A 24,227-nucleotide genomic window follows, 5' to 3' on the forward strand; every position below is an offset into this window, starting at 1 on the left:
TTCAAAGAAACCAAGGCATGTTTTCTTTAAAAATTGATGATTTTTTTTCCTACAGAGGTCTAAGCGAAGCCCCCAATGTCTTCAAATCCTGGAAACACCGCTGGTTTTCACTACTTGCACTTTACTGTTGCAATATGTTGTATTTCATTTTGTTTTAAGCCTACATGTTACTTGGATTTTGTCAAACAAAATTGAATATGTGATCACTTCTCTTATGAGCGGAATTTAAACTCATGATTAGGAGATATCTGGCCCCTCATGGCTGGATCAGTTGGGAACCACTGCTCTACATATCAAACTCATTTTGATTTCTTATATAGTGGTTTATGTGGAAAATTAAGAGTCAGGTTAAGATAATAATGCTCAACAGAATGTTGATACTCACCACATTTGTTCTAAAATATACCTAAAAAACGTGATCTCTCTTCCTGAATGTAGATTCATGCAAACTACTGATTGATTGTTTTGTTGTTTATGTTTTGTTTTTGGCTTTATTATTTTTCTTTTTTTTTGTTGTTCAGAAGTTAAAACATCCCAAACTAACAGGGTGGAACACAATTTTAGAGACACACAAAGAATCTTAATCGCACTTCAAAAATTTCTGATGATATACAACATTTTAGAGCGGAATTGTACTTTAAATTTTACATTTTCTTGAAAGATTGACTTAAAAACATGGTAAGATTATTAAATGTAACCCACTGTTAGTGATTTCCTCTTTTTTTTTTAAATTCATGACCTCTTACATTAAAGAGTTGGGGCATGTTGTCACATTTCAGATGGTGGTGAGCTGTTAGAAGAAAAGAAAAAGAAGAGATTTCCCTCTAAAATTCTTATTCCAATACTTGGCAAGGCTCAAAGAGGTAAAATCCTTCAGTATTTAACAAACAAGCACAACTTGTGTGGAGGAATTTCTCTTTTAGAACTTTTTTTCTCATCTCACCACTCCTACAATTTATGGAGACGCTTTGGGGGCCAGACCCCTGCACTCAACAACAAAACTTCATATAAAGTCATTAAAACTAGCTCCAACACAACCAGCTACAGCAGTAAAATCCTATCTTCTCCTAACAGAGAATTTTTCTGTTATTGTATTGGTACTATTACTAAAGTCAAAGAAATCAGTTCCTAAACTGTATTTAGTTTAGTTTGACACTCAGAGACAAATTCACATACAATGAACCGCCCTTATGCAAAAAACGAGTGTGTAAAATCACAGATGGGTCCATTCACCTATAAATTAAGGGTTGAGTTTTTGGAGCTGCACATGAAAACCCCCAATCATTGCTGCGTTCAATGTAGCACTCACTTCTGGTTGCCACAAATCTGCATGTTTGATTTGAGACAGCAGGCAGGCACATATTGACATTTGTTTTAGCCGGTTTTGTGTTGAAAAGTAACACCCATGTTTATCGAGCCAAACTTAACAGACAAATCTGTTGAGAGAAAAATCCTTAGGGTCAATATGATCCTGATCTTGTCTTTGAAGAGGATTTGATTTACTCTGGTCACACTTTTAACTGTTTGAGATCAAATATGAGGAATAAGACCAATAATATCACATAGGAAAGATACTGTATGGGGTGGCACTTATTGATGTGTTGCCTTATCCATGCTGTGTATAACTCTTTGTATTCGGCCCAAAGTGTTGTAAAAGTTTGAGGTAACGCCTCTGATTTTATCAAGTTAAATTACTCACGCTCAAAGTGAGAAATCGTGCTCCAGCTTGTCTCAACAGCTAAGCTTGCTTGTAGGTTTGGTGATAAAACTGACTCATACTGTATTCCTGGTTTGGTCATTCAAAACTCCCGTATTACTCAATCTCAGCTATGAAGGTTTTTAGGCATTTTAGAAAATTCTTTGGAGTTGGATTCTTTAACGGTGCACAGTGCTGTAATGTTAGTATTTTATATCAAGCTCCTGTCAGTGCTGCCAGGATGTTAACCATGCAAATACTCAAATTAGTCTCCAGCTTTGCCTGTGGACATGTGATTTTGTGTATGACTCAAAATTTGAAAGAAAAACTGAATGTGCACACTTAGCGGCAAAGACAGGAAACATACTTCCACACATACAAATGAAAAGATTTGCTTTACTGCAATCTTTACCACAACGCTTATCAAATAAATTACATCTAGCACTGCATAATATTGCACCAGTGTTTGCAGCCACAGTCAAATGTAGAAAACACTGACTCCACTTCTCTGGCGACTAAATGCACGTACAGACCTTTAAAAGGCCCAGTAAACTTCTCAACAGCATCCTGAACTTCTATAGATGCTGTTATGAAACTTTTTCTTTTTTTCAAGGTCTAGCTCTTTAACTCGAGCTCCAGTTTCATGTTCAAGAGAGGGAACTTTTGTTTGGTAATTCATATTGCACATTACAGAACTGGTTACTCTACACTGTACAGGATTTTGCTGTGGATCACTTGATCTTGAAGCCTGTATCAGACGTGTGAAGTCCTTTTCCCGGAGGTCGTCCTTGATCCGTTTTTAATCGGGAAACAGCTGTCAGCTGATCAGTATGACATCGTCACCTTCAGGAACTCTGCAATAACATGAAAAGAAGTATGAGACACCCAGAGTCTCAGACATCACCGTCTTACATACATGCTTTCTACTTTAGGTAATAATAAAGGTGCTTAAGTGATGCATCAGAACATTTCTTCACAATAAGTCAGGCAGGTTCTGTGTGAAACAGTTTTTCCAGACTGTTTGAGTCATTTGTCACAAAGGACACAGCAAACTAAATTAAGCAAGACCCACAGCTGCTTGTTCAGACTGGTGAGGTTTTGATAAACTCATGCTACATTATCGATGTGTTGAGATAATCCCAAACACAGATTGTCATAGTCGAGGGCTATGATTTGCACCAGCACAAGCATGACTCAGGGTTACCACACATTTTCATGGACAAACTTTTAACACTTTTCCATGACTTTTTAAGGACTCTTTTTTTCTTGCCCCACTTGTTGGGCATTTTATGAAACATATGAGATTCAAACTCTGTTCAAACATATTTGCAGCAAACAGGCAGACATGAAGGGAGAGACGGAAAGTGGGGAGGAAATGCATACGTAATGTTAAACAAAACATCACACATGGACATATATTAGAGCGTTAGGTGGACAGCTAGAGAAAATACATTTCCTGTAATGTTACTTGGAAAGTTAACCAAGAAATATTACAGCAATAATTTCATTACACACTACAAAATTCAAGGACTTTTTCAAACCTTCCAATGATCTTTTCCTTGTGAAAATGTGATTGTGATATTCCATGACTTTTACAGGTTTTCCATGACCATGGGAACCCTGAATAAACTCCCAAAATTATCATTTTAAAAAAGACCTCCTCATCATTGTGCATTCTTTAAACTTTCTTGTGTTTTACTATATAAGAGAAACAGCTAAATTCATTCCAGTTTCATCAAATACTTGAACGATTAAATATTTTTTCCTTCATCTTTATGACCTGCCACAAGCAGCACATTTTACTGCTGAGTTTTCAAGTCTCAGACTAACTGCTGCAGCTGTTTGAGGATGTGAATGTATTTCACAGAGAACAGGAAGTTGTGTCCAATCATTCCCTTGGAGAGCAAAACTGACCCAAGACTGCAGTCCTGTATTTATACATTTGCTTCTATGCACAGCTGAGCACTCCCTTTGTCAACTCTTGTTTAAACAAAATGCCACTTTTGTCTTTTGTCTGATGAGCTGCTGTATACCATGTAATCACATATACAGTTCATCAGCTACAGCTGATTCATTCAAGTCTTAAAGGAATATTTTAGTGACTTCAACCAGCTTTGTATCATAACGATTTGGATGGTATGCGTAAATGTGAACTGTGGAGAACTTCCTTCCATCCTACCAGCAACCAGATCTCTCCTCTCTCAGCTCAAATTCACCAGATGATGCTCTTCCAGCTGGTTTTCGCTGGCCCTAGGGCTGCTCAAACTACAAATATTTTTCAGCACTTTCTCAACATGGAAACAGAAGTGTATTGACAGAGAAAGATGAGAACTGAGATGAAACTGTAAAACTAGGCAGGGCTGATCAAATATAAACCAAGATTATGTTACTGTTTTGCCTATTTCTCGCCTAAAATGCCTACAGAAACACAGTGTAGTGCACTTTTTAGCTGTATTATAAGAATTTGTGAACTGAAAGTGGGCACCACACTGTTTCCTGCATGATAAAAAAGGGGTTGAAAAACCTCAGATCAAATATTAAAACTAAGTGGCGCTGATCAAATATGTTTTCGTGTCAAAATGGACAAGCTTGCATTACATCACCGACCAGCAGGGGTGTTTATTGGTCTGGTGTAGCACAGTGCATTCTGATAGTTGTAGTTTTTCTACCTATTGAGCAAAAGCGAATGCCACAGCCCTTCAACACTTTTTCTCTGGTCATGTAGCACCAATTCTACTGCTATTCTTCTGCAAAGACAGTTTTATGAAAACATCATTTTTCCAGCAATAAAATACATCTTCAAGGAATGTATCAAGTCATTGTGCCAACCTTTTCCAAAAGTAAATTTTAAATCCAAACAAAGGGTGTCTCTGGTCCTCAACTTGCTTTCCAAACAAGAAAACTTACTGCAGCAGAAGATAATAGTAGAACGAAACAAATTACATGTAGATGAAATTTCATCCAGTAAGACATTAACTAGTGAGCTGAGAGGGCTGATCTAATTTTTGTGAGCACAGAGACAAAAACACCCATAAAAAGGAAACTTGGTCAGTTGAGATGCTGCAAATGACTGCAATTAGAGAATCTGAGTAACCTGACAAGAGTACTCCTAATGACAACAAGTCAGCCAGCTCCAAAAAGGCCAATAGCAGTTTAACACTCATTAACACTCATCTCCACAGAGAAGATGTGTATTAAATTGCCAGTCTTGCATTTCGTTGCACTATTATACATTATAACATAATGGCTCTGTAACTGAGACCAAACTTCCTTAAACACTCAGACATCCAGAACAGAAAAACCGGATGGCTCAGTGATAGAAAGTGGCTGTGGAGCATGCAGGACAGACCGCAGAGTCACAGTGTTAATGTCTGGTAAAACAGTAATAATGGACAAGCCGTGAGGGGAAAAACTGACACTCCATACTGTAAGGAGAAGCAAAGTAATGTTTCCATCTTTAACGTATTCAGTTCTTTTCCACTGATACATTACTCAATTATTTTTGCAAACATCTGAGGCTCTGGCTTGCAGAAAATAATTGCACAATACTATACAAATGACTACAGTAGTTGCTTTTCTGGGAAAAACATCTTTTTGCCCTCAGTCATAAAATAAACTCACGTTTTTTTAAAGTCAAAGGATGGTGACGGCTACAGAAACCAAACCTGGTGTCTATTTTCCTGGTCCAAACAGGGAAACTGAAAAATATATTACAGACCTTTTTACCAATCTTGCAGAACCAATAGCCAAAGTAAGACACCGCAGTCTGGTAATGCTGATGCTTTTCATTATAACTTCCTCGGTTTGGTAGAAACAGACAATAAAACAGGAAGTGATGACTTTTAACAAGCACCAGGTTGTGCATAAACTCTTCGCCACAGTTTCAGAATGGATGTGGAGAAATTAAATGTTGCATTTTTCAGACATATTAGGTAATAATTCTCATAAATGATCTCTGATAAAACGACACCTCTGACAAAACGAGGATAAGTAGCAGTGGTGAAATGTAACTGAGTACATTTAATCAAGTACTGAACTTGTATGTATGAATTTGAAGTAGTTGTACTTTACTTGACTATTTCCTTTTCATGCTACTTGATACTTCTGCTCCATATTGTACTTCTTATTTCGCTACCTTTAATAAATTACCCAACAGTTTATAAAATTCTTCCTTTTTAAATAATTTTGAGTTTTTGTGTGTGTATTTTAAAGATTCCTCTGCACTGGGTACTTTTACTTTTAATGCTTTAAGAACATTTTCCTAGTTACACTAACTTTCTTTAACTTAGGAACCAAAGCAGGACTTTTAGTTGTAACAGAGTATTTTCACAGGGTGGTATTAGTACTTTCACTCAAGTAAAGAATCTAAATACTTCCTCCACCATTGATAAGTAGTGATGAAGAAAGAGAGGACACAATAAAACCACACACACTTGAATACACCAGAGAACCTGAGTGATTTTGTGCTGCACAGGAGTTAAACTTGCACCACAAATCACAAATCAAATCACTCTTCCCAACTAACCACCGAGTTTTGACAAAACTTGACTGAGTACTGAGCGTGGCCTGTTTATTTGGAAGGCAACGCAGCGAGGAGGGAGCGACGGCTGGGGGCTGAAGGGGAGTGGAAGAGGGGGGTGTGGGGGTTCTTCCCAGTGCACAGCCTCAGTTTCTTCGGTTCCTCTGTAATCAGCCCATCACTGGGTGTGTCCACATAGCTCCCACCACTAATTTCATTGCTCTCAGACCACGTAAGACCGAGCCAAACCACAGCGTGGAGGAAACTCCAGTCTGCTGCCTGCTGATGATAGAGATTGGCTCATAGAGAAGGAATGAGCAGAAAACAGGGACGTATAGACAAATGTGATGTCTTGCTGTAGCAACAAGGTATAAGCAAAGCAAACTTAGCTTTCTACTCAGAAATGTTTGAGCCATTTCGCTAAATAGGGACAAGAGTAATGTAACACAGTTTTGCTTCTCTACATATTTCTAGCGCTTCAGTGATAGGTTGATTAATCAGATTGACAGAAAATTAAGCAGTAACTATTTTGAAAATAAATGAATTGTTTAAGTAAATCAAGATCAGAAAAATAGCACTGTTGGTAAATTTGTCACTGAAACTGTACCTGTTAATTTATCACAACTTTTTTTTTTTTAATTGCATTTTAACTGGATGCTGAGCTCACTCATTTGTGGTGTGTGGCAGTTTTATTGTCTGTTTGTGTTTGTTGTTTGAAAAATGTTTATGCTGCCTTCTTTGCTAGGTTGCTCTTGAAAAAAGAGATTTTTTTTCAATCTAAATGATACTTTTATCTGATTAAATTGAATATGTAATAATAATAGATACATTTTCAAGGACATATAGAAACAACTGATGGTTTCTCAAACTATGTGGATTTGTTGCTTTTCTCTATTTTACATCATTGTAACGTGAAAATATTTTGGTTTTGGACTTTGGGAACTGTGAAGAACATTTGTAACTAAAGTTCTAAAAACAAAATAATCAACTGAGAAAATAATCGGCAGATTAAACAAGGATAAAAATAGTAACAATTATTAGTGGCAGCCCTACATCCTTCCTATCAAAATCCAACAATGAGAAAAACAGAGGTGCAGAACATTTCCAGCAACAGCAGAAAAAAGAAAAGCTCTAAAACTTAAAGGAGCTCTACGCAAAATTCAGAGCAAACAAGTTGTCTGCATACGGTTCTCAACATGGTGGCTAAGCAGGCAGCAAGCAGGTAACAGTACTAACTCCATAAACAGCGCTAAACAGCAACAGCACTGACAAAGCTAACTGTGTTAAACAGGGAGGAACCTGAGTGTGGATGTTATGGTGTGTTCACATGCAAGTTCACGCCAGGCAGTGCGATAGACGTTAGACGCAACACATGGACGCAATGCGTTGGACACAAAATGGCACCACGCTTCTGCATCAAAGTCGTCCCAATATTAGTGGTAACCTCTGTATGAGCGCAGTGCAAAGTGACTGTGCTGAGCTAGCCAGTGGGATCCACACATGTACCAACATGCACATGCTGCCGGACCAGCATACCACAGCAAACCACAGAGAAGCTCAGATTACGGCACACACAGGGTCAGTGTGACTTCATCTCCTGCTCAGAACACAGAAATTATATATTTTTTAAAGATATCTTCAGGGGCGTTTTTGCCTTTAATTGATAGGACAGTACAAGTGTGAAAGGGGGAGATAGAGAGGGGGTGACATGCAGCAAAGGGCTGAGGCTGGAATTGAACCAGCAGGCGCTGCGACAAGGACACAGCCTCTACACAAGGGGCGCCCGCTCTACCCACTGAGCCACCAGGTGCCCCAAGAAAGGCTATTTTAACGCTCTGAATGTCACATATTCAACTTTTAACAGGATAATTAGAGTGCCTACTCAAAAAAAGAAAAAATTAAAAATCTTGATCAAACCACTCGGTTGAAGTATATCAGAGCAAATTCTAACAACAATGGAGACGCCGTTTCCTAAAGCTGTAAAACTGATCAAAAAAAGGAAAAATTCCCGTAGCCTACAAACAATTCTGTGGAGTAACAAGATGAAACCCCAAAAGAAGAAATTACTGAGCAGGTTGTTTGAATCCTAAATAAACTGTGACACAACAAGCAGAGGAAAAAGAGTTTGAGCAAGGCGTTTAAACAATAACACCGCTCATGTTTCATTGATGGGAAGTCATGTTTGTTCAGCGGAGCGTCCAGGTGTGATGTGTGTGTGCACTAGGGTGTGTGAGTACATATTAAATATTATCAAAGCATCATAACATGACTGAAAACACGATCATACCGTTGGCAGCAGCACAACATAGAGTGTGTGACGTGAACGTCTGTCTGACTGCTCTCCTCTACAACAGGAAAATCTTTCTGCTCTCTGAGGAACTTCTGCAGGTCCGTCAGCGGGAATCCATCCTTTTGGAAGCTCTGTAGTTGAAAACAAAGAAATGCAAACATGTAATTCAAAACACGTTCAAAATTGCATAGCAACACCTTTTTTTTTCAAACTTTCGAGGCTTATTTTAATTCCATACCAGATAATGAGGAAAAATCTAGACCAGGGCTCCCAACTAGTGATTCGCGGTCCAAAAATGGGTCACAAGTCCATTTTGAATGGACTGCAAGTTTGTGAAAAATACCTTTTATTTTGAGGTAAAGTGAATTTCCAGCATATAGCTTTTATTTTGCAGTGCAGTAGAGTGAGTGAGGGATTTTTTTTTTGGAGTACAGTGACTATTTTATTGCCCTGGTCTTGGTATTACTTGGCCTTCTAACATGCTGTGCCTTTGCAGTGGTCTGGAAGAAATAATAAGCAATTTTTTGGTGCCCATTGGAAATTTTACAATCCAACAATATTTTCTGTTTTTTACTGTTTCTTGCTGTGATAAATGCTGTCTTTTGGCTTTTTTAAAATTTTGGTTGGCATGTTTTCTTAAACATGCCAACAATTTCTAGAGAAAAATAAAATAGCTGTGAAAATTGAAAAAAATAAAATAAAATAAAGACAAAAAATGTACAGGAAAAAAATGCCAAAAGTTTATTTCAAAAATATCCTTAATTTTGAAGGGAAATCATTTTAGCAAAAAAAAAAAAAACATGATTTCTTTCCTACAGAGGTTTGGGCTAAGCCCCCAGTGTTCTCAAATCATAGAAAAGCCACTGGTTTTAACTAAATGCACTTCATTATTGCACTATGTTTTATTTCAGTGTTTTTTATGCCTATGATTTATTTACATTTTGTCAAATAAAATTAAATATTTTGTAATTTCTCTTATGTGCAGACTTTGAACTAATAACAAAGGAAAAATCTGGATCCAGTGGCTGGACCAATTGGGAATTATTGATCAGGATAACATGGAACAATCAAAATAAAGAGAGCCCTCTGTAGTCATGTACCAACACAGGACCTCCTGACTGATCGCTCTCAGAGGGTGAGAGTAGGCCCCCACATCTCCTCGGCTCTCAGCCTCAACACTGGCTCCCCACAGGGCTGCGCTCTGAGCCCCGTACTCTTCACCCTGAAGGTGAACTATATTTTGTACTTTATTTTTATTATAGTTTTAGTTTTAGTTAGTTAGTAATTCTTATTCATTTATTCATCAAGCTTGCCCTTTAATGTTTTTTGCACTTGATGAGAATTGCATCCAATTTCGTTGTACATGTACAATGACAGTAAAGATATTTTATTCTATTCTATAACACATTTGGCACATGGGAGGGTTTAGAAATTGTCATGCAACTAATCAATCAATTAATTAATTGTAACAGGAATAGTGTGAAATATTTCTCATGGATTTCCTGATACTGAACTCCCTTTCATATGCTTTAAGTCATATCTATAAAGTGGTACAGATTTCAGCTTACTAAAACCGAACCAAAGCAGTAGTACCTTGATGGTCTCGTAGGCGTCGGTGATGAGGGCGATGAAGAGCGACAGCACCATGTAGATGAACAGGGAGATGAAGGAGTAGAGGTAGGCCCGACTGAAGAGCCACACCAAAGTGTTTTTGTCCTTCAGCTGGGCGAAGGTGGTGAACATGTCGTCCCCATTCAACAGGGAGAACAGGCACTCTGCTACAAGACTCAGGCCCTCAAACTAGAGACATGGAAGAGAGGACGTTAGATTTGATGAATATTAGAAACAGTTAACAAGTTTTGAAATGAACACGATAGCAAGACAGAAAAATATTACTGCTACACTTTTTTTCTCAGAACATTTCAATTCATAAAAATGTAATGCAATAAAGTGGAACAACACAAGAATAAGTACTGAACATGCTACCTGAACTTTATTCAATACTCGTAGAAGCTTATGTTTGCAGCGTCGGCTTTAAAATACTTGAAGAAACATTGTGAAGAAACTCGTCTGTCACTGTGTTAAGATGAAACTTTGGTCCATCCTTCAACAAAGATAGTCGTTAACTTTTGAAAATTTTGGGGGACCTGCTTGTAAATGTCAATAGAGAAATTTCACTTTAAACTTTAACAATTAGTTTGTTCAGTTCCTAAACGCTTACTAAATGTCATTTTAAGAAATGGTAATGTAACACACAGTAAACATGCCAAACCTTTTTGACATGCAGGCATCAAATTCTTTTTAAAAAAAAAGTAAAGCTTATCAGCTGAAACATTAAATATCTTATCTTTGTAGTGCATTTACCTGAATAAAGATTAAAAAATGATGTGCAAAATACTGTATTCTTTATATATATATATATATATATATATATATATATAATATATATTACACAGGTTCCCAGTTTCTTTTTTTTGGAATTTGGGTTGTAGTAACAAGTGAAAAAGGTTGGGAACCAGAAAACCACAAGAAGATGCAAAAGTACTCTGAAGTGTATCAAAAAAAAACAAGCTGAAAAACTATATTGTGTGTATATGCTGTACATTTTTCAAAAACGGTGGTACAAACAAACACAGAGTAACAAAGAAGGAGTGGGTGCAGAAGACTGACAGAAGCATGATGGTTAATAAAGGTTGACCGATGAAGACCCAAAGGCAAACAAAGAGACAGACGGCTAAAAGGGACAGCCTTGAAAGTCAGACATGAACGTTATGAAAGAAGTTCCCCAGAATGTGATAGCATCTAAATACAACATCCCACTGCAACAGTATGGATCCCAGCACTTGAAGACGTGTGGGATGGCAAGTCCTAGAACATCCTCTGTTTATTCCTTCAGTAAATACACAGAGGATCCTGGAGGGGCTGACGACACACGACAGGGGACTGCCCCAGCCACCGCAATGTAAATATCGTGACCAAGTCTCAGTTGACTGTAACGTTGGGCAAACAGGGAGCTGAAACCTGTTTTAGTTCCACTGCAGGCATAACAGCACAGTCACTTTCACTTCGACTGAAACTGTGATTAATGGGAGAGTAATGCTATGCAAACTTTTCTCATATGGATATGGAAGAATAAGAGCACTTAGCAAGTAATCCTGTGCACCATTTATGTAACAATCGCTGTTATTTACAAATTAAAAGCTGTAAAAAATTATTTAAAAAGCTTCATTATTGGATATGATTCACGAGCAGGTGATCTAAGCCCACAACTTATTTACAGTAGTAACTCCTCTTCACTTTAAGATTATCAACAACTACATTTGGTCAGTGAGACATCATTCAGCCTCCTGCAGCTGATCTCACTCTATCTCACATCTGTATCTCCTACAGCACGAGTGCTGCCTTGTTTAGACGCCCACCGCTGCTCAGACTTCCGTAAATAATTTATCTTAACGGGCGAGGACCGCTAAACACACACATATTTTCCCTGATGGCACTTGCACTTCGAGGTTATCCCAGTTAATGCGACTGTCTAAATGAGTTGAGGCTGTGGGTCTCCCTTGTATACAAATGTCCCCTGATTACAGTTAAAATATCTGCTGACTTTTCATTTTAGAAGCCACAAAAACAACCTTAAAATTATTCTCTTTTTTATTTATTTATTTATTTAGCTTATTTTATTTTAATATTTTTTTGTTGTGAATATGTTTTTCTTTTTTGGCTTTTGCCTTTATTAGGTAGGACAGAATATTAAGTGAGAAAGGGGAAGAGAAAGGGGATGGCATGTAGTTAAAGGCCTTTTGTATATGGGGCACCCCATGTCTGTCCCCTTATTCCCGATCACCTCTCTCTGTCCTCTGTCTCATAAGGGGAAATAAATATTAGTGTGAAAAGATCCTGTGTCTCAGTTTGAGATTTTCAGAATTTAGTTGTAAAGGCAGAAAGCTGCGCTCGGTGAAGCTGGAGGTTTTATTGACAAGACCTATACTGATACCTAGTGGTGGTTTATTCAGTGTCTTTAAAAAAATACAAGTAGATGCTGGGCAAAGGAAGCCATTTTTGGAGTTTCCTCAATTTGCAGGACATACTGATATCAGAGCAGTTCAAAATAAATAAATAACCATGAGCGAAAGTCTGATAAAGTTGCACTTTTGTGAAACAATTTTGAGAAAACCTGAATCAAAGCAAATAATAATCTGCATTCTTTCTTTTTAAGCTCCAGTATGTAGGATTTAGGGGTATCTGTTGGCTGAAATATAACATTCATAACTATGTTTTTATCAGTTTAATATCACCTCAAACTAAGAATCAATGTGTTTTCTTTACCTTTGAAAGAGGTGTTTGTCTTCACATATGGAGCAGGTCCTCTTTCACGCAGTTTGCCATGTGTTTTTACAGTAGCTCAGGACAGACAAACATTGCCTACTGCAGTTTTCAAGCGCACTTAGCAAACAAAAGTTTCACCTCTGCAGATGCAACAGAGTTAGAAATAACCTCATTATGATTTTTTTTAAAGTGATGGGCATGTCCTTTATGTGTGCAGATCTGTTGCCACCTGGTGGGTTAATAGCACAACTACACAGTCAGGCTTCCTTCTCTGCACCTGAGGTGGGTGTGTGCAAGCTACGATGCAATCGCTATTTCAATATTAAGAGCTTTTAAGTTGTTCTTATCTGTCACATGCATTTTGACTATAAACACTACTAGAATTTAATCTGAAAGTTACAGACACTTACTTGCAGAAGTAGTAACTTTATCTATAAGTTTCACTTGATATTGAATGTGGTTGCTGGCTCGGTCCCAACCATAATGTTTGATACAATTTCTGACAGCAATCCTTCTACTCTCTGTTACACAGACCTGAGTGCTTGCAGTTGTCTAAAACACTGTTGATGAAGACTGTGTGCTGCAGATCTTTATATTATAATAAAGAGTAAGCCCAAGTGAGAGTCAGTCCTTTGTGGCCGTGCCATCTTTCCTGCACCACAGACATAAGGGGAAAGATCCATCATTGCTCTGCAGATAGATACTAATGGTTGAACAAGCTCACTGCTAGATTAGGGGTCGGCCAATATTTGTTTTTCAGGGCCGATACTAATTATTAGTAGTTAATGAGACCAGTAACCAATATTTGAAACCATATGCATTTACAATAAAAATGAAACTCTTCTGTCAATATTTATAATTTGGAATACAACAAACTACAACACAAAACTTTGTTTGAAGGCCTTTCTCAGAAACTTTTTTTTATAAAGTCAAGCAAAAATTTAAATAAAAATGATCAAATAAAAATAGCTTCCTGAGGATTTACAAAGTAAAAGTTCCTCTCATGCTGACACTTTCTTTGCACTTTTTAATCAATTAATTTTATCGATGATCATTAAAATAAAATTCCAATACAGACAATCAGCAAAGTGCCAAATATCAACCCAATATTCAGCCAGGCCAATAATCTGTCAACCCCTATGCTAGATGCCTCTAAATCCTACACACTAAACCTTCAAATAGGGTAAATGTGGTACAGAAAACCGTGTTCATTTATAGTGATGCACATTAATTAACATTTTTTTTATAATTAAGAGAATATGTTTTATAAATCCATCATTTCCCAGTTAACCTAAAGAAATCAGCGTAGTTACCATGAATACTCACTGGAGTCAGTCTGCACAGATCGTGTTCAATCACAGATTGCTGTTTCAGCCAATTTCAAGATTTGCAAACATACATGTTTGGGAACTCTGTATGCAACTTCATTCTTGTAGCCTCAGCAGTTTAGCAGGAAGAGGTGGAGTAACTAGATACAGCCTTCATGGTTCCTCTAATTTCTCACAAACGTGACAATAATAGCCGAATAGCGAAGAGATTCAAACCAGCATCTGCCCCACCATAAACTCACTTCTCTAATTTGTGACCTTTCACATCCTCTGCTCTCCTCAAACCAGCTAAGAGAGTTACCTTCTCATGGTATGGCCCCAATACGATCCACCCACAGAAGGTGTAGCCGAGGTAGATCATGCCGGCACAGCAGCAGAAACGCAGGACCTTGGGGAAGGCTGCTTTCATCGTTAAAATTAACACCTAGATGCACAGAAAGTACGGAGACATTCATTCAACAAGTCCTTGTTAGACATATCATGAAAGAATGTGATTACAGAGGTTGAAAAAGACAAATGAAAGACTCACATTGTATTTCTGGAAGTATCCCAGGTACCTGATGACGCCGACCCACACCAGTAATGTCGACGTTCCCAGGAAGATACTGCACACATCATAACTGGTCAGACTCTACAGGAAAGGGAAACAGAATCAGGAAGAGCACTAATTGTTTGCTTGTAGTCTTACTGAGAAATCAGGCCTCATTAAATCACAGTACAGTTAGCTAATATTTAGCCTCTCTTGCACCTAACAGGTTAACACAGAGTCAGGATGAGTTACGCAATTTAAAGCTACACAACCAAATACTTTATTACAGCAGACCAGTATAATTTGGGACCCTGATCTGTGTAGATTATTTTATTAGGGTTTAAAGTACAATTAGGAACTATAACATCCTGTAAATGTGTGACTAAGGTATGACATAATGTGACATGTTGCTTTTTAGTTCTCAGGTAAAAAATATCTCACTAAGGACATTTTGCACTAAACATTTACAAGAGTTTGGAAGGAAGCTGGTCAAAATACAGTAAAACCCCAGTCAGATTCTTTTTAGAATATTTTTAGTTTTTCGTGCTAGAGAGTTTAAGCTGACGGGCAAGAATAAAGGACTTTGTGATTTTGCTTTTATTTGAGAAGTTACAAGAGATCCAAAAATGGCAGATATTGTGAAGGTACAGGTATTCAATACTGGAGAAAGACAGTTGATTGTTCTGTTTTTGTTCTCACTGGTTTTATAAGGCGACATCACATCAACCCAATCCTGGCTTCTCCCCACTGGCTCCCTGCTTGGTATAGAGCTGATTTTAAGATTTCACTAATCACTTTTAAAGCTCATCTGAGTGGAGCTACGTAGTACATAAGACACATAACAGAAATTTTGATCCCATATGAGCCAGTTCGCAGCCTTAGATCCTCAGATAGTGCCCTTTTGGCAAGAATGTGCACATCCATAAAAACACTGAAGAAGGTGCTGGAACCACATTAAAGTCCAAACATTGAACAGAGTAAGGTCCGCACACTTCAGCTCCCTTTAGTTTTGTGAGTATCTCATTAAAAAAACCTGTAAAGGAAGCTGAAGCGTGCGGACCTTCCTCTGTTCAATGTTAAATCAAAAGATGACCGTATCACTTCTTAAAACCAGTTTTTATAGACATGTTTTAATGTAATGTCAACTTTATTTATTTTTTATTAATTTTACCTATTTTATTTACAGTATGTTTTATTTATTTTATCTCCTTTTATTTGTATTTATTTTACTGCTTTTATTGCTTTTGTTGTTTTTGATCCATTTGTTTGTATTAATTTGTATTGACATTTTGCATTCTGCGTCTTGCTTTACTTTATTTTATCCTAAGTCTACACTAGTTTCACTGACAACAATTTCATGCCATATAAATAATTTTAAACATTATTATTATTATTATTATTATTATTATTATTATTATATCAAATACAGACAATACTTGAGTTAGAGTTAGAGTTACTCTCTCCAGAGTTACATACTGCACTTATACAGCAGGAAAAGAGCAGGTGGAATTAGTAACATTAATGACGCACATTTCCAGACAGAGTGATCCTTAAGAGCACACTAAAGTGTGGAGTGGAGTGTGAATAAATGAAAAGCTTATTTCTACTTCTGTGAAGCTTTGCGTAAACACTCAACATTGTGGTTATGAACAGGACAAGCAGTCAGGTTAAAAAAATAGGTCAGATCTTTAGAGTGTCCACACTGACATTTATTCCCTCCAAAGTCCAGCAGACACTGAGACACTCCCAGAATTTTATTTTATAATTGCTGCATAAACCACAGGATGTAAAAATCAAAGGTGATGCCCTGCACTTTGCTCCACATCATTATGATGCTTTAATTATTTCATTTTTATGCCCGATCTGATAAGCTTTATTTTAAAAGCACGGAAAGAAATAAGTTATTTTGAAACTTTCTTAAACACATACATTCATGGCTCTACTTTTGTATTTCTTTGCCAAATGACATGTGGTGAATCTAATAATAACTAGAAGTTTTTTTTTTTTTTTAAAAAAAGTTCAATTTTGGCCATATACAGAAAGCATCTCTAAGACAGAAGTGCATGATTCAGTTTACCTTTGCTTGTATTTCCATCTTCAATATGGATCCAACTATCGCCATGAGGTCACTGACGATGACGAGCACATACCAGCCGTTTAGAAACTCGCCCTGGTCATCCTCGCACACTTTACGATTGTAGTTCTCGTAAAAGAATCTGGAGAATCTCTGAAAGTACAAAAATGTAAATTCAGTCTCTTATAGGAAAGAGAGTGTTACAATTATCACTGATGACTCAATGTAAATTTGAGAAAGACATTATCATGCCAGCAACAAAATGTCAGCAGACTGTGTTGCAAATGCAAGATGAATTCATCCATATGTCTACATGTGATATAAATGGTATTTTAGATATCAGAATAATTTGAATGTTTTGTGCTTACTGTGATATCTGGCTTTGGGAGAGTAAGTTGATAAAAGACTGAAATGTTCTGAGCAACAGAAGCTAAATAAAGAACTACAGACTAGAAACAAGAAAGACTGACAGAGGGAGAACCAGAGAGAAAAAATACAAATAATTGTTGTATCTGACAAAGAACAGCTGACCTGGAGTAACCTGACAGCCAGCACGATGGAGCGGGTGCACAGCACAGCCGAGGTGAGGCAAACAAGAATGACGAAGCCGTCAAACACCAGCAGATAGTGTGTGTTCTTCTGAGCTGAAACAGAGACAAAGTGTGTGTGTGTGTTTATCTTTTACAGAGCTCCCTCACACTCCTACTGATAACTCCAGGAAAACGCCTCAGTAACGGTCAACAGTAAAAGGCATTTACATTTTTTGGGCCAATAGTTTCTGTTTTCAGAAAAATACATACGTTGGAGATAGAATTGAACATCATCATATAAAAAAATTCATTGTAGATAATCACACAGAAAAATTTGCAGGCCACCTATCACATACCAATGTGTGGTTCTTCCTTTAAACTTTATAACATTAACACGAGGGCTGCACAATATATTGTGTTTTTTATCAAAGCAAAAGATAGCAATATTGCACTATGAATATAGTTAGAATGTATGAATTTTCCCTCCCCCAACAGAAAATTTCTTTCAAGTGATGTATTTTACATCATTTGGTGGAGTTTCGCTGGCCGAAATGCAATCAAACAGTAAATCTAGGCAATGCTGATCGAACAAAAAAATCAAGAATATATTACTGCACCACAAATTTCACATCTAAAATGTTTCAGAAACATATTTTAATGTCCTGTTTGTGAACAGGAAGTGGGCACCATACTGCTTCCTGCACAGTGAACACAGAGGCTGAAGAAACTGAGATCACAAAATACTTCTTTAGACTTGTGCTGCCGTACTGCTCTGCACGGTTGAAGAAAGTGCAAATGTCACAGAGGAACTGGTGCCTTAAAAAAAAAACACCTGGCAATATTTTGGATACAGTAGAAACAGCGTGGCACAAACAAAGGTGCTGTGCAAGTCTGACTAAACACCTGACAATAATTTAATATCTGCTTTATTAAAAGCAAGTAATATAATTATCATAATATCTAATACTGTTATTGCATATCACATATTTCCTCATATTGTGCAGGCCCAATTAATATGCATATGTGAATATTAGAAATATGAATGATACACAGTGTCTGCACTCTTGTCCATGAGGTTAAACAGCTACAACTTACCTGTCCCAGATATCTTCCAGTCTCGACATGCATAGCTCTGAGTGTCTGTATCCAGGAAGATTTTCACCTTTCCACTGTGACACTGGTTGTCAAATGTTATCTAGGGGACAAGACCAGGGAAAGCAGATTAATAAAACAATTAGATAAGATAAGTACTTCAAATGCTGTGTCAGCAATAAGCTTAAAAGATGAAACTGGAAAGTTGTCAACACACCTCTCAGTGATGGAAAGTATCAAAATGTTCGCCAGGATTTCACCAGTTTATGTGCTTTTCATTTCATTCAGAAATTACTGAAAAAATGTCAGAACCATACCGTAACGTTGAACAAATAGCAGTCAGGTAACTCCCGCGAACGCACCGTCTGCAGGTTGATTCCTTTCAGCTGGAAGGTTATTTTGATGTCAACTAGCCTGAAAGCAAAACAGTGGATTTTTAAATGTACATTAGAAGAAAAAAGTGAATGATGAGTGTTGGCTGCAGCCATATACAGAACATTACTGTGAGCTGTGTACCTGTAAAAGTCCAGATCAAAAAAGGATGAATTCTGGGTTCTCCACTGGTTTACAGTCTTTGGATCATGTGAAATACAAACTGAGAGATGAACAGAGAAAATGAACACCGCCACTGAGATCTTGTATGTTGTTTCTCATAATATTGGTGATTTAGTAAATCAGGTTCTACCATTATAAAGCTAACCTCAATCTGTTGAATGCACTGTGTGTCTAGAATAAACTTTTTTGGTTGTTTTATGCATGAAATATTCCTTTTCAACAGGCAATCAAACAATAATCATGCACCGTGACATAATACATGAGAAACTAACATTACAAAGGTATTTTAATGTTGGGAGAACTATTTAGAACAGAATAAGAACTAAATTGTGTTTATTTAAAAAACAAGAGTAAATACTGCTTCTCACCTTCCTCTAGCTGGGCGTCTATGTCGTATGCCTCTTCTGACGGCTCCACGCTGCCTCTCTTGTAATACTCTTTACAGATTTTGAGCGGAAGCAGCTTTTTATCTTTATCTTCAGCGTAACTGATGGGACCCACGGAGAGCCGACCCAGCTGGCTATACTGTAAACATCAGAAGCCACAGGTAAAACAAACTGTATCAGGGTGATTTACAGAATATTGCAGAGAAATACAAAGCCCACTCAAATATGTAATAAAATATAAGTGAATAATTAGAATCAGCAATCACTCTGATGCCAAGCATAGAGAACTATAGAGAGTAGAAATAAGTACCAGAACAAAGTATGTAAAAATATAAAATATAAAATATCATAATAACAAAAACAATTCACAAACAATAAATATATAACAAATAACAAATTATAAATATATATGATGTGCTAAGTGTGTACAAAAGTGTGTAAAATATAAATCTTTGTGCCTTATGCTACAATGCAATATATAAAACTAGTATGTGAAGTTAGAAATTCAAAATATGTGTGTGATGCTACAATGTACAGATATATAAATGAGTAAGAGGAACGATGAGAATATATACAATGCAGTATGTGTATCATTTTAAACATAGCACCAACTATTGCAGTTAAGATAGTGATATAAAGAAATGGCACCTAAAAACCCTATTGCACATCTGACATAAAATGAATAAATCATGGAATTTTAATGAGTGTCAGACAGTCTGAAGGAGAAGTTGAACAGTTTGATAGCCACAGACAGGAAAGACTTCATGTGGCGCTCTGTGATGCGAAATGTGAAATGATTTAGGTGAGGCAAATAGACCAAAAAGTTGATCTTATGACGGGATGTGAGGTGACACACCAGTTATTTTTTGTTTGTTTTGTTTTGTCCCCAGTTGTTTAAATGAGAAGAGGTACAAACTTAAAGTATTACTAAATATACTCACTATGTATGTGTGTTATTGTTCTGGGTCTGGCAGGGCTGGTACCTGATTCTAAATAAAAACACGTCTTTATTCCCCATTGACACACTTTTACACTTTTACTTTTGATTGTATTTCTTTTTTCTTTTTTTATACAACATATAATCCTGTAAAACCAAATAAAAAGAGGTTTAAGTTGAAAAAAAACCCGCAAGATATTACATTTCATTTTATCGCAATACTCAAAACATCGCAAAAAGTTTAAACCAAAATAAAATTGTATCGTGAGGCCGCCGATACAAAAGATAAAAAATGTGCTTTTTTGGCTAACTCTGGCATATTTCCAGAAACGTTACTAATATGCCCTGTCGATGTCAGATAAATAGCATAAAGAAATAAAGAAAAAAACATTTGTGCTCCCTTCTCTCGTTGATTTCTCGGATCGCAGCTGTGCCTAAAACCACAGGTTTGTAGTTGCACTGATGCAGACTACTACTGCTATTATTTTAGTCATACTTCCACTATTGTTATAAACATATGATTATTTTTGTCGCATACATAGAATATAATGGTTGTAACATATATAAAACAAATGAACCAAAGCTTGTTGGATCTTTTGCCAAACGTCAGTGCATCAGCATCATCAGCTGTCCATATGCAAATTTCTATCATCTCTTCTATCCAGCCCACATGACATGAACGCCACATTACAAACATTTCATTTTCAATCACATAAGAAAAGCAGCGGGTGTGGGAGTGTAAGGTGAGGGGGTTGAACTTGCCTGATCCAGCACATGAAACAGACTGTCGTAGACACTTTGTTGGGTGTAGACAGCAACACTGTAATCGTCCTCATCCACCCCGCTGTAGTCCTTCAGGAAAAGGTTTTTGAGGGCTATCGTGTTCTCCTCCTTATAGGACACCACCAGCTGGTTGTTGAGGCCGAACAGGATGAGCTACGGAGGAAACAACAAGGAGAAAGTAAACATTTCATGCAGATGCTCACTGAAGGTAACTAAGTACATATATTTCCATATAGTATTATACTTTTTGGAATATTTTCAGAGCTAAAACAGTAACTTTTTTTTTATTATTTCACTTAAAGAGATTTTTTGAAGTGGGGTTGTGTGATGTCCTTATTCATGATCAGTGCATTATATACAGTAGATGTCAGGTGGGATGCCCCCCGGTACGGAAAAGAAGGCTGGAGTCTGACGCCAAGCCCGCCATTAGGGGAGGTCAAAGGGTACAGCTGAACCTGCTCCACGGCCAAGGGGCAGAGTTATATCATTGCCGATATAATTTATGTATTTTCAAGATAATTTTTTAAATATTATTTTTTATTAAAACACATTTTAACTTATCATCTGATCTGAATTTCTCAACTTACAACACTGATTTGGACTCTGAGCATTTTAAAGATTACACACAACAACAGACTTTCTAGATTGAAATGTTTTTGTTATATATATAACTTTTAAAGTAGTCATTTTACTTCTCAAGTAAAATATCAACAATAGTTGTAGTGTAATATTTCTGTTTGATTTTTTTTAAACTTTTCCCAATACTAAAACAAAACAAAAAGGATTTTCTTGTGCAACAAGAACAAATAACTACAGATTCCTTCATTGTCCACATCACAAACAGCAAGAGGAGCAAGGTTCAGACATACGGGTGGAGTTCACTTATTTCATCATCTGCCCTTTCAAAATAACACAGAGGTTATATAAGACCCCGTTTGTCTCCCCATGTTGTCAAAATGTGTCAACACAAATATCAACATTAATTCATTCACAGTACCTGGGTCAAACACTGAATGTAAAAAGAATGATCTGTATGTTGCACTGCATCCACTTTTCATAATGTCTGATGTGATCTGTAGTGTTTTTAGTAAACTTGTGTTTTTGTTTGGTTAAATGTTGTTTTATGTTTTTACATTTATGTAAAAAAGTTGGCGTCTAGGGATGCAAGACAAATTTCAGAATTTCTTTCTGTCATTAAAGTGAAATCTTATCTTCTTTAGTACACACGACTACATGCCTTGGACAGATTATAGTTCCAGGAAGCATTTTCTGGGTGGATCTTCTTTCCCTATCAACAGTAATCCCCCTGTAAACTACATACTTGTGTGGTGATCATGATGATTTTCAGAATCTGCACCACAAGTTTCCAGGGTAACTGTCGCCGGGTCCGGTACTTCTCACACGGGCTCATGAAGTAATACCTCAGGTCATCTCTCAGGTTCTCCTCTTTAATAATGTCTTGTGTCGTGACAGAGCTGAAACAAAAAAAATACAAAATGTAAAATCGTGCAAGACTCAGGCCAAAATCTGACACTCAGAGTGCAAAAAAACAGAAGTGAAAGCAGTGACTTCATTATATTTTACTTGAGCAATACTGTTTTTTTTTTTTTATCCCAGTGCACCAGATTGGTCATCTTCAACAGGAAGGACTCCGTGTACTGAGCACACTGCCTGCATTCATGCTGCTGCCTGGGTTTAAGTCCAAGGTTAGCTCAGGGAGGGCACTTTCTATATTTCCCCAACAGTTTGTTGCACTCAGACTCTCCCTGACTGAGTACAAAACTCCTTTTTAACATTTTGGGAAATTAATCTTTACAGTTGTTGTTGAATTGCACATTTTTCAGTTATTTTCAGCTGGATTTATTTATGGTAAATACCTATCAGGTCGTGTTAGGAGGAAGAAAATAACTGGTGCTGTTGTTTTAAAGGTAAGACAACAATATCTAGGCCATGTAAAAAAAAAAATAAAAAAAAAGGCTTTGTGCGCATTTTGGCGACTAAAAGCGATGTTTCAGTTTGACCATTATATTTCAGAAATATTTTGAAACTATTTAGCAAGTTTTTAAAGGTAGAAAAAATGCGGTACAGCTAGTTTTGAACACTGGTTATTTAAATAAACACCTTACCTGACTGAGTTGCTCCTGTCCAGATATCGAACCAATAATTCCATGATTGATTATCCACGTGGACACACCAGTTAATCGAGTATGTTGTTAGGAGGCTGACAGACAGACACTCAGCACAGAGGAGTCCCTGCGGCTGGGTTTTCTGAGACACCACGCACCTTCCAGTCAGCCAATCAGGAAATGAGTTTCAGGCGGCGCAGAGGTTCTCAACGCACGGTCCGGGGAGCCGCCAGGGGTCGCCGAAAGGATGGAAATAGGTCGGCAAAAAATAGAGAAAAAAAAGTGTTATAATAATATAATAATAATTATTATTATTATTATTTATTATTATTATTATTATTATTGTTATTATTGTTGTTGTTGTTGTTGTTGTTGTTGTTACTATTACTATTATTGTTGTTGTTGTTGTTGAGATTGCCAAAGATGACTCTATCACATAAATTTCCACAGAATATGTTGTCCTTACACAAAAATATGTAGTCTCTATTTGTTTCCTAATTGTTATTATTTGGCTTTTCTTTTTAAGGGGAGGCACTAAAGGTAGTTAGGGAAAAACTTTTTCTCTTTTTTGTGATCAGCTTTTTATTATTTAGTTTCAAGATAGGCATATAGGCTAGGATACACAGCAAGGATATGTGTGACACATAGCAATGCATGAAAAAAAAAATTCACCTGTAGTGTCTCCCCTCATTTTATGAATAACATTCTGGCAAGGAAACACTTTTATTTCATTGGCTTAAATATTGTTATGTTTAAATATGTGGAGTCTAACAAGTATTGGAATCAGCCTGTAAAGCTTTTTTTTTTTTTTTTTTTTTTTTTAAGTTTTCAGCATGTAAACTCCCCAATGGATGCTACAACTCAAGGAAAATACCAATGAAATGAGCTCAGTGTCCTCATTGATGGCTACAGCTGTGGTCACAAGTTACAATACTGACATAATCCACTCCCAGGTCATATTTAACAAACAAAAACACTCTTCAGCTCTGGTTTTGGTTAACATCTGTTTGGGGCCATGAAACTCTAAAGAAAGTGTGGGTTGAAACTTTAACATTG

General features: G+C 36.9%; 1 protein-coding gene across 1 annotated transcript; it reads right to left on the reverse strand.

The window, feature by feature from the left end:
- Positions 1–729: 729 nt before the first annotated feature.
- On the reverse strand, positions 730–23,483 carry mcoln2 (mucolipin TRP cation channel 2). Its single transcript, XM_042516337.1, has 14 exons — positions 23,172–23,483; positions 22,367–22,520; positions 21,025–21,198; positions 19,308–19,464; positions 18,901–18,979; positions 18,702–18,798; positions 18,388–18,487; positions 17,294–17,406; positions 16,766–16,915; positions 14,689–14,790; positions 14,461–14,583; positions 10,099–10,305; positions 8,503–8,636; positions 730–2,550 (listed from the first exon to the last, which is right to left on the reverse strand). Exons 1-14 carry the CDS (start codon positions 23,213–23,215, stop codon positions 2,514–2,516), a joined length of 1,671 nt encoding a protein of 556 aa, XP_042372271.1. The 5' UTR covers positions 23,216–23,483; the 3' UTR covers positions 730–2,513.
- Positions 23,484–24,227: the final 744 nt, after the last annotated feature.

The sequence above is a fragment of the Plectropomus leopardus genome, chromosome 3 (genome assembly GCF_008729295.1).
Source record: "Plectropomus leopardus isolate mb chromosome 3, YSFRI_Pleo_2.0, whole genome shotgun sequence".
NCBI lineage: Eukaryota > Metazoa > Chordata > Actinopteri > Perciformes > Serranidae > Plectropomus > Plectropomus leopardus.

What these genes read in the sequence shown, in the direction of transcription:
- mcoln2 (XM_042516337.1), bottom strand. Translation starts at nt 23,215, where the DNA reads ATGGAATTATTGGTTCGATATCTGGACAGGAGCAACTCAGTCAG. An exon ending in TTTGATCTGGACTTTTACAG is followed by an intron (nt 18,799 to 18,900) that starts GTACACAGCTCA and finishes TTTTGCTTTCAG; the next exon opens with GCTAGTTGACATCAAAATAA. An exon ending in ATGTTGTGCTGCTGCCAACG is followed by an intron (nt 2,551 to 8,502) that starts GTATGATCGTGT and finishes ATGTTATTGCAG; the next exon opens with AGTTCCTGAAGGTGACGATG.